The 17,123-nt window shown below is 36.7% G+C and overlaps 1 protein-coding gene across 1 annotated transcript in view; it reads left to right on the forward strand.

Annotated features, from left to right (window-relative positions):
• Window positions 1-16,619, forward strand: part of CPQ (carboxypeptidase Q) — a 351,664-nt gene extending 335,045 nt beyond the window's left edge. Inside the window, exon 7 of the mRNA XM_043601429.1 lies at window positions 12,945-16,619. Within this exon, the coding sequence (XP_043457364.1) occupies window positions 12,945-13,108 (164 nt within the window). The 3' untranslated portion in view covers window positions 13,109-16,619. The remainder of the gene's footprint in view (window positions 1-12,944) is intronic.
• The last annotated feature ends 504 nt before the right edge of the window (window positions 16,620-17,123 follow it).

Here is a 17,123-nt window from a genome sequence, read left to right on the forward strand (position 1 = left end):
CCAATATGTAAAAATGAGTAAGATTCAAAATTACCCCTCTCCAAAGAAGTGTCAATGTCATTTTGTATTCCAAAACCAGATAGAAGGACGGTGGTGTGGGTTTTTCTTTATAGCTATATATGAATATATAAATACACATGCACACACCTAAAATCATAAACTCAAAGATAAGACCTTATCACATGTGAATGTGATTGTTCTTTGAAGGTTTTTAGGTAGATGGTATTAAATTATAACTCTCTAAATGGTAAAATCATGACTGTCATGTGAAAGTTGGAAGGCAGTTCAAGAAAGAAATAAGGATATTAAGGGGTCAGGAAGTGTTAAGGACAAGCCCAATATTATACACACAGATAGATATGTAGATATAGATAGATATAGATACAGATACAGATGCAGATATAGATACAGATATAGATATAGATATAGACTCTCTATATATTTTATATATGTATACATATATATATATATATACCTATATTTATATATATGTTTGTGTGTTTATGTGTGTAAAATTTATACTTATTCTCCTCATGATCTCCTCATACCCGGAGACCATCTGCTACCACACGGGGAGAAGACAGAAGGCCAGGTCTTGTGTTGGTAACCACTTTGCTCAATGCTCTTGCATATTAAAGTACTCATGGATAAAATTACAGATGATGACTTTGTGAGAAACTTATCCTTTGAGACATGAGAATGCAATTGTTCTTTTAAGATTTATAGATGGGTGGTATTAAGCTATAATTTTCTAAAAGGTAAAAATTATAATTTTCATGCAAATACAAAATAAACACATGTCAAAGATATGATTCAATTAGTTAATGAGGAAACCAGTAAGATATTAATACCAATTTACAGAGCATATGAGAAACTAAATGTGTGCAATTTAATAAAGAAATATTAGGATAAGATTGCTAGGTTAGATTTTTAAAACTGGTTATATCCTAGTGGCCAATAAATTGTAATGTTTGGGATTATCTATTCTTTGGGACAGAAATCATTTTCATCTCTACTAGACAAAAATATACAATTTAAAATATAAATTCACTAAGTCTGTGACCTTTAATCAATAGTAAACAGTGAGTCAAACTAAGAACATTTTCCTAGACAGTTCTTAGGTGGACTTTGCTCCTGAATGACATTGAAAAGATGTGCTGCCCATCTTTTTGCCTTATTTTCAAGTTGTGGTTAATTTCTGTAACAGTGGTGAAAGGTACAGGAACATATTGTGTAGCCCATAATAGGACATTTAGATCTCAGCCTGTGTATGAAATATCATATGTCTTTGACAATGAAAACCTGCTTGGAAAGAGCTGATAGTAGAATCCCCAGACAGTAGGATTGCCTTACCAAAAGTTGCTGTAGAAAAGGAGGATGAAGCCAGTATTCATCTCAGCTTTTGTCCAATTTGATATTTAATAATTATTTCATTTATCCATTTAGTGAGTCAACAAATATTTAATGAGCATCTACTATATGCCAGGCATTGGGAATTGGAACAAAAAGACAAAGGTTCTGCTCTTGGGGAACTTATATTCCAGTGGAAAAGACAGGCAGCAAATAATAAAACCATTATAAGAATAATATACTTTCAGATAATAGAAAGGTGGATAATGAGTGATCAGAGGGAAGGTGTGAGTTTTAGGCAGAATGGTCGGGGAACTCTCAGGAGGATTGGCCAGCTGTGAGAGTATCGTCCAGATACAGCAGGGGACTTGGTGACAGATGGGGCTCTGCTGTTCATCTTCTGGTAGATAGTCGCTGCCACTGTATTAACATAATTCAAGTCTTCACTCTGTTTCATGGTCAAGGATACCTCCAGTTTGAATTTCTATCTCCATGTCATGAGGTAGAAATGAGTACTGGGGGGACCAGAGCAGTGAATGGAGTAAATTGTACAAATAGTTTCCCACTGGGGAGAAAGTAGTTACAGATACCTGGGATAGGGCAGTGAGAGAAAGTACAGAAAACTGGTTAGGAGCATGGGTTTTAGAACAGAGACACCCGGATTTGAATCCTGACTCTAATGACATATGATGATCATTCCCTCCTGGGGTCACTGGGAGAATTAAATGAAATAATCTCCATAAAGCCTAAGGCACACAGGAAGCACTCAACAAAATGGTATCCTTATTATTCCCGCTTTGGGAAAGCCTGTAGTATCAGCTTAATGCAGCAGTGATTAATTAGTCTTGCTATTGCTATATAGTTCTTCAACTTGATGGAAAGATGAATCGTTATCACAGAGTTTAGGTATATGTGAACTGGAGATTCACCAGGTCTGTTGGTATTGACTTAAGCCATGTGGTCAAAGTTGTTCCAGCAGCCAGTCCCAAGTTTTACAAAGAGATGGAAGGTGCAGGCTTATACCTGTAATTTTTTAGCACAGACTTGGCGATTCTTGGATAAATTAAGAATGTAGAAACTAAAATTATAATACTTTTGATGGGGTTTTGATTGGAGATGTTTTTCCCTTCTCTTTCTTGCCTTGCTCAGTCCTTTCCTTTCTTTTACTGTTTTTTTTTTCCTTTCCTGTTTATAAGTTGCTTTCTCTTCTGGAGAGCTATGAGTTAGGAAGCTATTAATTAGCTGCTTCTCACCCTAATTTTCAATGAGATTTAATACGGTAGAGATAAAGCTGCCCCTTTTGAAAACAAAAATTAAATGTCTGCAAATTCCATGAACTGATTTTTTAATTGTTTGGCAATAATCTTTTTTCATTGATAATGTTGCTCAAAGAAATAATTTTAATTAAATTTTAAATCTATTTTTAGATTTTATAGATTCTAGGGAGACCATTTTCTTGCAGGGAATAAGTTTAAGACCATAACATTCTTTTCTAACCCCATAATTATGATCAGAGGAATGTCTGTAATACATTCCATTGCAATTAAATTGCATACCCCAGACTGTTCAAGATCTGTTTATAAAGGAGGAATGGATTTTCCACAGCTGCTTGCCTGTTAGTGCATCCTTCATGCAACATTGCGGCAGCCAGTGTATTCACTGAAATAACAGACTTGAACTTCCAAAGCTTTCAAATGTCTTTTAAAAACTTCCCATTACATGAATTGCTTAATTTGTGTACATGAAAATCCACTGATTACATATGAATGAGAGTCAACCTAAAATAAGAGGGGGCTTTGAGAATCTGTGTGTATTTGCCCACCCATCTTTTCAGGAATTAGCAGGTATTCAATCTTGTTCCAATATCCTGCACAGACCACAGTCATTACTGAGATCTCTCTGTGAAGATTGGAATCTGCTGGGAACAGTATGGGGCAGGTTGGGTATTTCTTACAATATTCATTGGACCATCTTCACCCAGTCACACAGCTGGAAAATATTTTCTGAGATGAATGTTTATAGAAAAGATTCAGAGAGGAGTAGAAAGAAGGGGATAGGAGGGAGGAGAAGGAAAAATAATCCAAACCAAGTTAAGGTAGGGTCATATAGAATAGACATCAGAGTCCAGCAATTTCATCTTTAAGGACAATTGCCAGAACTTTAATTTATTAAATTAGAATTTTAATTGCTCCAAGCTGCATTTAATTGATCAAACTGCTGTGTATATATTGGGTCATCCTTATGATGGGGATATAACATCTATAATAAAGTATTAATTGAATGCTTACTAATTTTCACCAGAATTTCTCATATCTCAGTAGCCCCATTTCATGAGAGAGAAAACTAAGGCTGAAAAGCCTTATGTGATTCACCCAAAGTCACCCATTTGTTAAGCAGAAGAGTTTGAATTTGAACCCAGGCCTGTCTGACTCTAATCCCTATGTTCTCGGCTATATCTCCCTACATAGGTCCAATTGCTTGGCTGGCATACTCCAGGATATGTCTTCGCATCCTTAAATTCCAAACCTCCCTTAGAAATAATTTCCTAACAGTGAACTGGCCTAATAATGCTGTAGTTTATTTCCAGGGGGTGAATGTTGGCCTTCAGAGCAGGCTCCTTCCTACCAGCTTTCTATTTCTAAAAAGCATTTGATGATTCCCTGTTCAGAGCTCATATACCTGTCAAAAGAGACTGCAATTTATCCCTGGGGATAGTTAACATTCCCTCCACCCATGAGAGTATGTCAGGTGCTCTCAGAAATTGAAATCCAGGCTCTCCCTCAGTGCTGGTCTTTTAGATTAGTTGCTGTCACTGATAAAATGTCTCCTTGGAATTGCAGAGACAAGGCTGCAAGGCAGCCAACAGGCCCACCTCATATCTCCTTGTGGTTATCAGCATTCTTATTGGTAATATCGGATTTTCTGGAGCTGTTTTAGTTTTATAAAATGTTCGTGGGAACTTCGATGATCTCTGAGGAAATGCCTTCCCTAATGCTCTAGCTCTAAGAGGAGGCAGCCAAATTCCCACCCATCTGGCAGGCAAGTTCTTTCAGTCTGAGACTGAGAGGGAATTTCGGAGGCCTGGAGAGGGCATCCATAAGTATATCTTGCTTCTATTTTTGCAATGTGAAATTTGGAATCTTTCCTGTCAGGCATCATGTAGTGTCTTTAAGAAGCCCTGGATTTGAGGAAAACAGCCCCAAGTGAGCCATACTCTGTCTGCTGGAACTAAATGTCCTTTCCTGTTTCTTAATGTACACAACTCTAATTCATCTTCCATCCACCATTGGTGACTTTAATTCTTTCAACTCCTTGATTTTGTCCTTAATCCATGAGTTTGACATCCACCTGATGCTCTCAGAGCATGTGCTCCTCACCAGCTTCAGCTGGTTCTAAAATGTCATGGTTTCTGTTAACATGCTTCTCGCTCCTACCAAAGTAAACACACAGATTTGTCTCCCCTGGGTATGCTGTGAGATCATGACATAAAGAATCTTCTGGTTTTAAAATGGACCTCTGGCCTTTTCACTGGGAATTTTGCTTGTCTTCATCCACCATATGCTTTCCAGAGAATTTCAGAGACTGGGATATCATCATGTGGCCATGATCTTTGTCCAACCTGTCCCTGGGACTACACCTCTTCCCCAGCCTTCTCTTCACCAACGTGGTTTTTATACAAGTCCACCTCTACATTTTTCTGGAGCATCTCCCTAAGGTGCAACTCCAGTCTCCCTGCTTTCCTGCCCATTGGTTCCCAAGGCATCCCCATTTATGAACTACATTCAGTCTCTTTTCGGCCTTATATTTAGGACCTTCCCCAGTTGGTTGCCAACTTTATCTGCCAATAATTAACTTAAGTTACACACACACACACACACACACACACACACACACCACCCAAACTGGAGTGCTCACATCCTCTTTCACCTGGAATGTCTGCACTGCATCTCTGCCTGTTGACATCTTGAGTGCTTACATTAAAATTCTCTTTTACCAGTCCACATAAATCTTCACCTTTCTCTACCCTATACTGTGGCCCTGAAGGCTGTTATGGACTACATTAACAAATCACACCTTCCCTCTAGCCTATGATTGGGTTTGGCCATAGGGAGGCCCAATAGGATATGAGAGGCACCAGCAAGAAGCTGATTCCCTGGCTTCCACAAATAGCCACAGCTCTTCTAGTGACCCTTTCCGGCAGCTATAGCTGCTTTCTTCTTTGCCTTTTAGGCCTAGGAGTGGTAATGGCTCTCTTTGTTGCCAGTCCTAGATCAGCATCCCTTATGGGTTTTATTTAACCCTGACCACCCTTTGTAAATAATCCTTTCACCAAATTCTCCAAGCTACCTTCTTAGAGCATCCCATCTGTTTCCTATGGGGACTCTGACTGGTACAGCGTCCTCAAGGCCCAGTTCAGTCATAAAATTCACCAATTTCATTGAATCACTCAACAAATATACATTCATCTTCTATTTGGTGCTATGTTACAGGTATTGGTGACAGAGTAGAGAACAAAACAGAGGACTTGCCTTCAGAGAGCTTACAAAATAGTGGGGAAATTAGATGTGAAACAAGCAATTATGACAAAAGAAAGTGGAGATAATGATAATACAAGTATAGAGTTCACACAACCAGGGGACCAAGTCTAGGGGTCAAAAAAGGTCATTCAGCTATATGAGCCATCCACTATTTCTTTGTCCTTTCCTTGTGGAACTCTGCCTCAAAAGCTGTCTTTTGAGAGGAGAGGCTGTGTCTTTTTCACCTTTATTTCTGTCTTAGTCCTTAGACCACTGCCTAGAATATTGTAGGAACTCAAGTATTCATCTAATTGAATTGGATTGAGCCTTCTGAATATTTATGGACCCCCACTCCAGCCCACCCACTGAAGGTTTTACATTATTAGGCTGGATGATGGTGAGATTCCCACTTTTTCAGAGCCACTGGGCTAATAGAAAACATGATTTACTAGTTTTAGAAAGAAAAATCACTGTATTGGAAGAACGCCTCCTCAACTCAGGTGAAGGGTTTTAGAGGCATTGTCAACTTAATACACCCTGTTTTGGATATTTCCTGGCAGGCACTGGAGTCATTAGTTGGTGAGTCATCAAAGGTGAGAGTTGAGTTTTCTTTTATACTTATTTTTTCCCTAACTGGCTTGTGTTATGTTTAATAGCATCATAGCTAAACTCAAAGTGAAATACGCATGGAGATAAATCCAAATCCTACTTCGGAGCAAGGAGTTAGGGGAGATAGGTAGAGGAAAACCTTGGCACAAAGTTTTAATGTTTATTTATTTTGAGAGAGAGAGCGAGAGAGAGTGTACAAGCAGGATAGGAGCAGAAAGAGTGGGAGAGAGAATCCCAAGCAGGCCCTAAGCTGTTGGCATAGAACCTGACATGGAGCTCAATCTTCTGAATGGCCTTGAGATCATGACCTGAGCCAAAATCAAGAGTCAAAGGCTGAACCAACTAAGCCACCCAGGAGCTCCTCAGGACAAAGCTTTTAAAACTTGGGTTGGGATAGAGAAAATCTAAACAGCAACCTGAGGCCAGAAAGTTCTCAGGAACAAGAACAGGGTCCAGTTCACAGGGTAGGAAGTAGAGGACTGGGGGAAGACAACTCTGCCAACATGTAGATCAGAAGTTTGTAGACAGATTTCTTCCCCCAAAAAATAATTGTTGGGTACAACAATAATTGTCTTTCTATAATGCATGGCTTAGTAAGGCAAAGTAAGGGAATTTCTCAGAGGAGAAAAATTATAAGCGAGAATCTGTAGAAAAAAAACTCTGGAGCCTGGCATTTGTTTGAGGGTGTCTGCCAATGTCTGTTTTTTTGAATCATGATTTTTAATGAGCAGTGGGTACATCTGGGACAGGATACAAAAGAGGCCCTAGTGTCCTCTTATAAGATATTGATTGACTTTAATTAAATATGTGAGCTATGATTTCTAAGGTCTCCACTGACAGAATTGAAATAAAGTGTGTAATCTCCAAACTAGTAGAGTGGAAGGGATAAAAGGAATGATAAAAGGGAAAAAAATCAACACAAAGGAAGGCAAGAAAGAAAGGGGGGGGAACAAAAGTAGAAAACAAAATTAACAGATAGAAAGCAAAAACTAAGATGATATAAGGGCACCTGGGTGGCTCAGTCAGTTAAGTGTCCAACTTTGGCTCAGGTCATGATTTCAGTTTGTAGATTCGAGCCCAGCGTTAGGCTCTGTGCTGACAGCTCAGAGCCTGGAGCCTGCTTCAGATTTTGTGTCTCCCTCTCCCTCTGCCCCTCCCCTGTTCTCTTTTTCTCTCTCTCTCAAAAATAAATAAACATTAAAAAAAATTAAAAAAAACTAAGATGGTATAAATGAATTCAATTTAACAATATTCACAATCTACACAAGTGAGTTATACTGTCCAGTTAAAATTCAGATTGTTAGACTACATTTTTAAAATTCAACTTTAGGGACGCCTGGGTGGCTCAGTCGGTTAAGTGTCCAACTTCAGCTCAGGTCATGATCTTGCGGTCCTTGAGTTCGAGCCCCGCGTCGGGCTCTGTGATGACCGCTCAGAGCCTGGAGCCTGTTTCGGATTCTGTGTCTCCCTCTCTCTCTGACCCTCCCCCATTCATGCTCTGTCTCTCTCTGTCTCAAAAATAAATAAACGTTAAAAAAAATTTTTTTAATTCAACTTTAGTCTTTATAAGAGAAACCTCTAAAAACAAGGAGCGAGGAAGAATGCAAGTAAAATGATGAAAGAAGACATATTAGGGTAAATAAAGAAGATATGGCTATATTAAATATTAAGAAAAACTAACTTCAAGACAAAAAGCATTACTAAAAATAAAGAGGATGACTACACATTAATAAAGATGTTCAATTTATCAGGAAGCCGTAATCCTAAATTTGCATGCCCCTAATAGTATAAGTTTGAAATATATAACAAAGAAATTGCTAGAACTACAAGAAAAAAAAAACATCTAAAGTCACAGAGGGACATTTCCACATAAACCTCTCAAAATTGATAGACTGAATAGATAATAAATCAGTTAGGTGTTAAAAGATTTAAAGAACACAACTAACAAGCTTGATCTCATGCATATATACCACACACTGGAAGCACATTCTTTTCCACACATGGAACATTTATAAAAATGGATCATACATTAGACTACAGAGAAAATCTCAATAGAATTACAAAAATCTGTATCATACAGCCTGCATTCTCTATAAGCTGGATTAGAAATCAATAATGAAAAAATAACTAGGGAAATCCTCATACTTTTAATAATTACAAAACACATTCTAACTCATGAGTCAAAGAGAAAACTCAAACTAGAAATTGGTAAATATTTAGAGCTGAGCAATGGTGAAAATACTCATCAGAACTGATGGGATATAGATCGCCAAGGCAACAATAGGAAGGATGGTAGCCTTACTGTATGTGCTGGAGACAGAGAAAGCAGCGAAGCAATGAACATAACACTCAACTCAAGATGTTAGAAAAAGAAAAGCGAATAAAGCCAAAGAAGGAAGGAGGAAAATAATAAATAGAAATAGAAATCAATGGAAGAAAAACTACCATATGGTAGAGAGTGTTAAAAAAAAAATGTCTCTTCTATAGATGCTGGAGAGGATGTGGAGAAACGGGAACCCTCTTGCACTGTTGATGGGAATGCAAATTGGTACAGCCGCTCTGGAAAACAGTGTGGAGGTTCCTCAAAAAATTAAAAATAGACCTACCCTATGACCCAGCAGTAGCACTGCTAGGAATTTACCCAAGGGATACAGGAGTACTGATGCATAGGGTAGGGGCACTTGTACCCCAATGTTCATAGCAGCACTCTCAACAATAGCCAAATTGTGGAAAAAGCCTAAACGTCCATCAACTGATGAATGGATAAAGAAATTGTGATTTATATACACAATGGAGTACTACGTGGCAATGAGAAAAAATGAAATATGGCCCTTTGTAGCAACATGGATGGAACTGGAGAGTGTGATGCTAAGTGAAATAAGCCATACAGAGAAAGACAGATACCATATGTGTTCACTCTTATGTGGATCCTGAGAAACTTAACAGAAACCCATGGGGGAAGGGAAGGAAAAAAAAAAAGAGGTTAGAGTGGAAGAGAGCCAAAGCATAAGAGACTGTTAAAAACTGAGAACATGGGGCGCCTGGGTGGCGCAGTCGGTTAAGCGTCCGACTTCACCCAGGTCACGATCTCGCGGTCCGTGAGTTCGAGCCCCGCATCAGGCTCTGGGCTGATGGCTCGGAGCCTGGAGCCTGTTTCCGATTCTGTGTCTCCCTCTCTCTCTGCCCCTCCCCCGTTCATGCTCTGTCTCTCTCTGTCCCAAAAATAAATAAAAAACTGAGAACAAACTGAGGGTTGATGGGGGGTGGGAGGGAGGGGAGGGTAGGTGATGGGCATTGAAGAGGGCATCTTTTGGGATGAGCACTGGGTGTTGTATGGAAACCAATTTGACAATAAATTTCATATATTAAAAAAATGTCTCTTTTTTTTCCAAAAGACGAATACAACTGATAAACTGCTGGCAAGACTGATGAACAAAAGAGAGAGAAGTCATTAAATAACTAATATGGAGAATGAAAAAAAGTGCATTCCTATACATGCAGACATAAACAGAGATAAAAACAGGATATAACTGATAGCTGTATTCAGATTATTTTGAATATTTGGGCAAAACTCACACATAAAAAATAATTTCCAAAGTTAATTCAAGAAGAAATACAAAACCTGAATAGCCCAATAACCAGGAGAGAAATTTAATCATTAGTTAAAATTTTTACCATAAACAAAGGACCAGACTTAGTTTTGTAAGGAGCTCTACTACAAAATAACCAGGAAATGAATCATTTCTGATCTTACACAAACTATTCCAATGTGTACAAAAAGAAGGAACACCTGCCTTTTTATGAATCAGATATATGTTTGATGCTAAAAATGGATAGCCACAAACAGAAAATGCAGAATTTTAAATGTATAATTTATAATTTGCAACAAAAAATATAAGTCTTGGAGACAAGAAAACTAACGAAAGGTATGCAAAAAGTATTACAAAACTTTAAAGATGTTACAGAAGACTTCAATAAATAGAAATATGTCAATACACCATTTTCATGGATAAGAACACAATATCCTAATATAAAGATCTGAGCTCTCCCCAAACTGATATGTAGATTATCACACTATCTGTCAAAATCCAAAAATATTCTTTGTACAATTTAAAAACGACTCTAAATGTTATCTGAAAGAGCAAACAGTTGACAATAGTAAGGCATTCCTGAAGGGGAAGGAAGAGAAGGTGAGAGAATTTGCTCTGCCAGATAACAAAGAATAGAAAGCAGAAGTAATTAAGACACTGTAGTATTGCCACAGGGATACACAAATAGACCATTGGAACAGATTTAGAAAGCCCCAAAACAAACCCACTTGTATAAGAAAATTTGATATATGGAAAATTGATACTGCAGATCTGTGGGAAAAAAAGGATGTACTAGTCAATAAATTTGTTGGGACATCTGAAAAATAAAAATATAAGCCTACCATATACAAAATCAATTCCAATTCTAAATGGATGAAGAAGTCAAAAATAAAATCAAAACTTTTCAGCTTTTAGAATAGAACACCAGAGAATATTTTTATGATATTAGGGTAGGAGAAAACTTCTTAAACAAGAGTCAGAAAGTGAAAATCATAAGAAAAAATTAATAAATTAAATTACATTAAAAGAGCATCTATTCAGCAAAGTACATGATAAACAGAGTGAAAAGAGTCACAAGCTGGGAAATGATTTGTATAAACTTCTACCAAGAAAATATTAGTATCTACAATATTTCAAGAATTCCTACAAATCAATAGGAAAACACAAATCAATTTATAATGGGCAAAAGGCATGAACAAGCATTTCACAAAAGAGAAAACATAAATAAAAAAATATATGAAAACTTGCTTAGTCTCATTAATAATTTTAAAAAATAAAGTTAAAATCATAATGAGATAATATTTCATACCCACCAGATTAGCAAATGTTAGTTTAATATTACCAAATGCTAGAGAGGATATGAAACAAGAGGAAGACTCATATACTGACAGTGGCAGTGCACATTGAAAAAGGCAACATTTTGATATTACACAATACAATTAAACACACATCTGCTCTATAGCCCAGCAATTTCATTCCTCTGTTTAGACACTAGAGAATGTTGATGGCAAATTTAATAATGAAAACTGGAAACAACCTAAATGTCCATCATCAGGAAAATGGATAAATAAATGCAATGCAATAAATGCAATGTACAGCAATAAAAAATGAAAATACTGCAGCTATACACAATGAGCAGAAAAAACAAGTCACAGAAACATGTCTGGTGTATATGTTTCAAAGGCAGACAGTGTTAAACAGTAAATACTTTATTCATTCATTCATTCATTCATTCATTCATTCATTTGTAATGCCATATAAGTATATGGTAAACCTGTTTTTTAAAAAAAGCAAAGAGTGATTAACATACAAGCAGAACAGGAAAGTGGGTACCCCTGGAGGGAGAAAAGGATCTGCAAGGGGCAGGGAGCTCATAAAATGGGCTTCAAAGGTACTTGTAATGTCTTTCTTGCATTGGATTGTGAACATATTCCTACTTTTTATATTGTCATCCATCATGATATGCATTTCTGTTCTTTGAAATCTTATGTATAGTTAACAATAAGTACATACATACAAACATACATACATACATACATACATACATACATACATAAGACCAGAGGCTAAAAAACTGCAGTTGGAATCTACAAACTGGGTCCAAGATCTTCTGAAGGATGACAAAGGGACAGTGAAGCCTCACCAAAGCTGTGGTTCATGGCTGAAGCTAGACAAAAGCCTCTCTAGAGAGAGAAGAAAGCTCTTAACTGGGTAGAGACACCTGCTGGTGCCCTTGGAGGTTGCTGGGAAATCTCATGAGAAGTATATGAATCATTGGAGAAGAAAAACTTGGGCAAAAAAGTGTGGGCTTTCTTTGCATCTAGGAAGGTACATAATTTTCACGCTTGAAGATACAGAAGAAGATATTATCTTTTCATAAATAAATAGGACATTTGTATCAGTTACTTAAACAAGTGAAGGTTTATTTATTTATTTATTTATTTATTTATTTATTTATTTATTTAGTTTGCTGTAGCAGATAGTCCAGAAGTAGGCAATGTTCAACGGGCTACCAGTATTTTCTAACTCCTAGCTCCTTTTCTCTTTCAACTCTGACATTTTTAGTGTGTGGGCTTTTTGCCCCATTCAGCTCCAAACTTTTCATCTTCTTTAATGCAGCACTAGGGCATTTTCCTGACTCTTTTCAGCAAAATAAAGGCTTTCCTAGAACTCTCCATAGCCTGCCACTCATATCCTAGTAGTACGAATGGTGCCACATGGCCATTTCTTACTGCAAGAGAAGCTGGGAAAGTAATGATTTTGCCATTGTGGCCTGCATCGTAGGAGCAGGAAGAGTGAGTAGCAATGGTTTCTGAACAGCTAATCAGAAATCTCTGTCAAAATATTTCACTAAGAATTCTTCCTCTTTTCTCCCCAGGAGCCAGTCTACTTGATGACCTATATAAATATTTCTCCTTCCATCACTCCCGTGGAGACACCATGACTATCATGGATCCAAAGCAGATGAATGTTGCTGCCGCTGTTTGGGCTGTTGTCTCTTACGTCATTGCAGACATGGAGGAAATGCTGCCCAGGTCTTAGCAAGAGCAAGAAAGAAAGCATGCTTGTCCTTCCTGGCCAGGAATCCTGAGTCTGCAGCTCCAGGAAGTCCTTCTTCAACTAACAGTTTCATCTGACCTAGTCCATTTTCAAAGCACAGTACTTTTTCATACTTTCTATTACCGTCTCTCTTGATACTTTCCAAATTGTGTTTCTAGAGGAATAAATTACCCCCACCCAACATAGAATCTGCATATGGTAGAGATCACAGTGGGGACATTTCATTATACCACCTGTAAAAAATATTGTTTCTACTTTGAAAGTAAATACTGGATAAATATTTGGAAGATCTCTGGTTTTCATGTGTGTATTGATGAGCATTAAGTCAAATACAAGGACACCAGTTTTTTATGCTATTTATCGAAGGAGTAGAGGAATACACAATTGTAATATGGTCTTCATTGAATGTATGGAGACATTTGGCTTTCTAATTTCTACATTTTTATGTCATTAGAATTTTTTAATGAAATATGATTTTTTAATTAAAAGAAAAAAATGTCACCATTTAGAGATAAAAACTAAGTATGTATAATCTAGTTGCCTTACTCAAGATACAAAATAAGGTCTATCACCAGGTAAACAATAATATAAATATACTGTTGATGTTTTATATATTTCACAAAAGATTTCTATGAAGTTGGGGCATATTCCCATTTTGCTGTTGACAAGGTTGAGACTCAGCAAGGCCAAATAATACTCATAGGCTCTAACAGAGAAAAAACATTGATCCTCATCCACTCTGGGAACAATATCTACTGTTCTTCTACACACAATGTCCAGTATTCAATTTAAAAAAATAATTTAATGGAGCTCCTGGATGCTCAGTTGGTTAAGCAACAAACTCTTGGTTTCAGCTCAGGTCGTGATCTCACGGTTCATGGGTTTGAGCTCCACACTGGGCTCCGTGCTAGCAGTACAGGGCCTGCTCGAGATTCTCTCTCTCTCCGCCCGTCCCTTGCTCGCTCTGTCACTCTCTCTCTCACACAAAATAAATAAACTTCAAAAATTATTTTAAAAAAATTTTTAATAATTTTAAAAACTACAAGAAAAAGTAAACGCATTGTCAAGAGTTAAAGCAAATGAGAGAGCCAGACTAAAAGATAACCTAGATGCTGGAACTATCAGAGAGGGATCTGACATAACTTTGGTGGATACATTAAAGATCTAGGACTACATACATGAACAGAAGGAGAATTTTAACAGAGAGATTAAAACTATAAAACAGAGTCAAATGCCAATGCTAAAATAAAAAATATAATATCAGAGATGAAGAATTTCCTTATTGGGTACCTCAGCAGACTGAACAAGGCTGAGGAAAGAATGAACTTGAAATTAGGCCAATAAAAAGTGCCAAAACTGAAACACTAAGGAAAGAAATAGTGAAGGAAAACAAACACCAAAATGATCTTCCAAAAGTTGTAATCTAATACATATGTGATTTAATATACATGTAATTGGATAGCAAATGGTCTAACATACATGTAATTGAATTTCCAGAAGGAAAAGACAAAGTAACAGTTTTATTAATGGTAATAATTAAAAAGATTGATGGATAGAGAGGTCTTTCATTTCTGGCAAGGCAGCAAAGTGATACTTTGACCCTTACTCTAAAAATTCTGGATACCATCTGAGAAACACTCTCTTAAATATATAAATACGGTTAAAAGTTAAAAAAAATATTAAACAAAAAACTAAGTGAAGGCATGAACCAAAAGAGATACAAAGCACATTAAATCAGCTTTCTCTATGAGAAAGTTTGCAGAAGGTGGTAAACTTCAATTCCATTTCACTGCTTTTCAGGGCTCAGGGAACTGTAGACAAATCTCAAAGACATATTAGGGATACTAGAGAACCCCCAATAAAACTGAGATCTCAAAGGATTATACCTCAATACAATGGTGAACTAAAAATAAATTTCAATACTGCAAGGAAAATTACCATTATTGAATAAGTGCTGAGTAGAAGGCCCAAAGAAATTCCCATCGATAAAGTTACAATAAATATTAACCCACAGTCAAATGCAAAAAAATTTAAAAAACAAAAGCAAATACAGAACTGTAGCATTCTGAGCAAGAACAAAGAATACAAAACATAACTGAACCACAATGTCTTCTGATATTGGAATTATTAGACTGAGAATTTTCTAAACTATATCTATTGTGTTTAAAGAAGCAAAAGAAGAGATTGAAAATTGAATATGAGAGTACAAGTGACCAGGCATATTGTAAAAAAAAAAAAAATAGAACTTAAAGAAATGTAAACAATTATAAGTAAAAATTTAAACTTAGGGGACCAGTTTAATTGCAGATAGGAGAATTCATGAACTGAAAGAATAGTGAAAAAATTAATGAGAATTTAGCACAGAAAGAAAAAAACACAGAAAATATGAATGAGAGGTTAAGAAATATGAAGGATAGAGTTATCATCTAATACATATTTAATCAGGGTTGCATAAAAGAGAAAATAAGACAAACAATAATAAAAGAAATAAGACTACAAGAATAAGAATAAATAATAAATGAAAAACTTCCAGAAATAATGAAATATATCACTTCACACAGTCAAGAAGCCCAGTGAATCCCAAACAGAATAAATGCAAAGAAATCTACACTAGGACATGTTATAGAGAAACTACAGACCACAGAAAAGATCTTTGAAACAAGAGAGAAGGGATTATTTTAAAAGGAGCAAAAATCAATAATAGCTAATTTCTTAATAACAGCAACAATGCAAGCCAGAAGACACTGGAAAGATACCTTCAACATGCTAGGAGACAATTACCAACCTAAAAATTGTATGCTCAGCAAAAACAGCATACAAGAACGAGAACAAAATAAGGATGTTTTCAGGTAAACAGAAATTGAGAGAGTTTACCAGTAACAGACCTTTGATAAAGGAAATATGAAGATGTCTACTCCTGGAAAAATTAAATGGCCCTAGAGTGAAGACTAATAGACAAGAAGTGAAAAGTCTGGCTCCACACCAAAAATCTATGTATGATCATTTAGACTCATCTACAGGCAATTACAAGGGGGCAGGGCAGACCAGCCCAGCAGGCCTCATGGAGGAAAGCCATCCTCACACAAGACTTAGTACACAACTGGTACATTATGTTTTTCTGAAGAGAGTTGCAGTCAAGGACTTAGGACCTACTGGCCAGCCAGACTCATACATAATCTGCATTTCAAGCCCAACAACTCCATTCAGAGGCCTCCCTATTGGGGATCTTGACTAAGACACTTTTGTCTACTCTGACTTGGTTCTTTTCACTTCTAGCCATTTCCCCTCCCTTCTCCCTAGCCCCATCCCAATCCATAAAATGGCAGGAGTCTTTTGTTCAGAACTCTTTGGCAGTAAGATTCCCCTCCATCTGTGCTGATTCACCTGACCCTTGCCTGGTGCGAGGAAAATGGAACATTGGGGAACTGGTGCCTATTCTTACATCTTGCATATGTTATCTGCATAAGTAATAAAAGCATGATTGTTAATTTCATTTTGGTTCCTTGTCCTAATTGATCACCTCAGTTTGGCAGCTCACTAGAAATTAAGAGCAAAGAAGATGGTAAATATTTTAAACATGAACTAAATAAAATAATATCTATAATTTGAAAAGAAAGAAGATAATTGGCTAGAATAGCATATAAATGAAAAGAGAAGTTACAGGAATTGGTGTCCTAAGGTCCTTGTATTGCTCTAGAAGATAATAGAGGTACTGTCTAAATTTAGGCTTTACCAAGTTAAATATAAATGTTAAATTTTCTAGAGTAACCACAAAAAAAATAGAGGTAGAGTGTAAAACAACAGAACAACATCTCCAAAAATGGAATAGGAAGAAAAAACTCAATAAATTTACTACCACAATGGACTAATCAACTAAAAAAATATAAGTTTGGAAAATAAGTGACTTAATGAAATGAAGAAGTGACCCATGTGCCACAGAAGAAATCATAATTGAAATTAAAACACTTCCACAACTGAGTAATAACACACATGCACA

This window comes from Prionailurus bengalensis, chromosome F2, assembly GCF_016509475.1.
Source record: "Prionailurus bengalensis isolate Pbe53 chromosome F2, Fcat_Pben_1.1_paternal_pri, whole genome shotgun sequence".
Taxonomy (NCBI): Eukaryota; Metazoa; Chordata; class Mammalia; order Carnivora; family Felidae; genus Prionailurus; species Prionailurus bengalensis.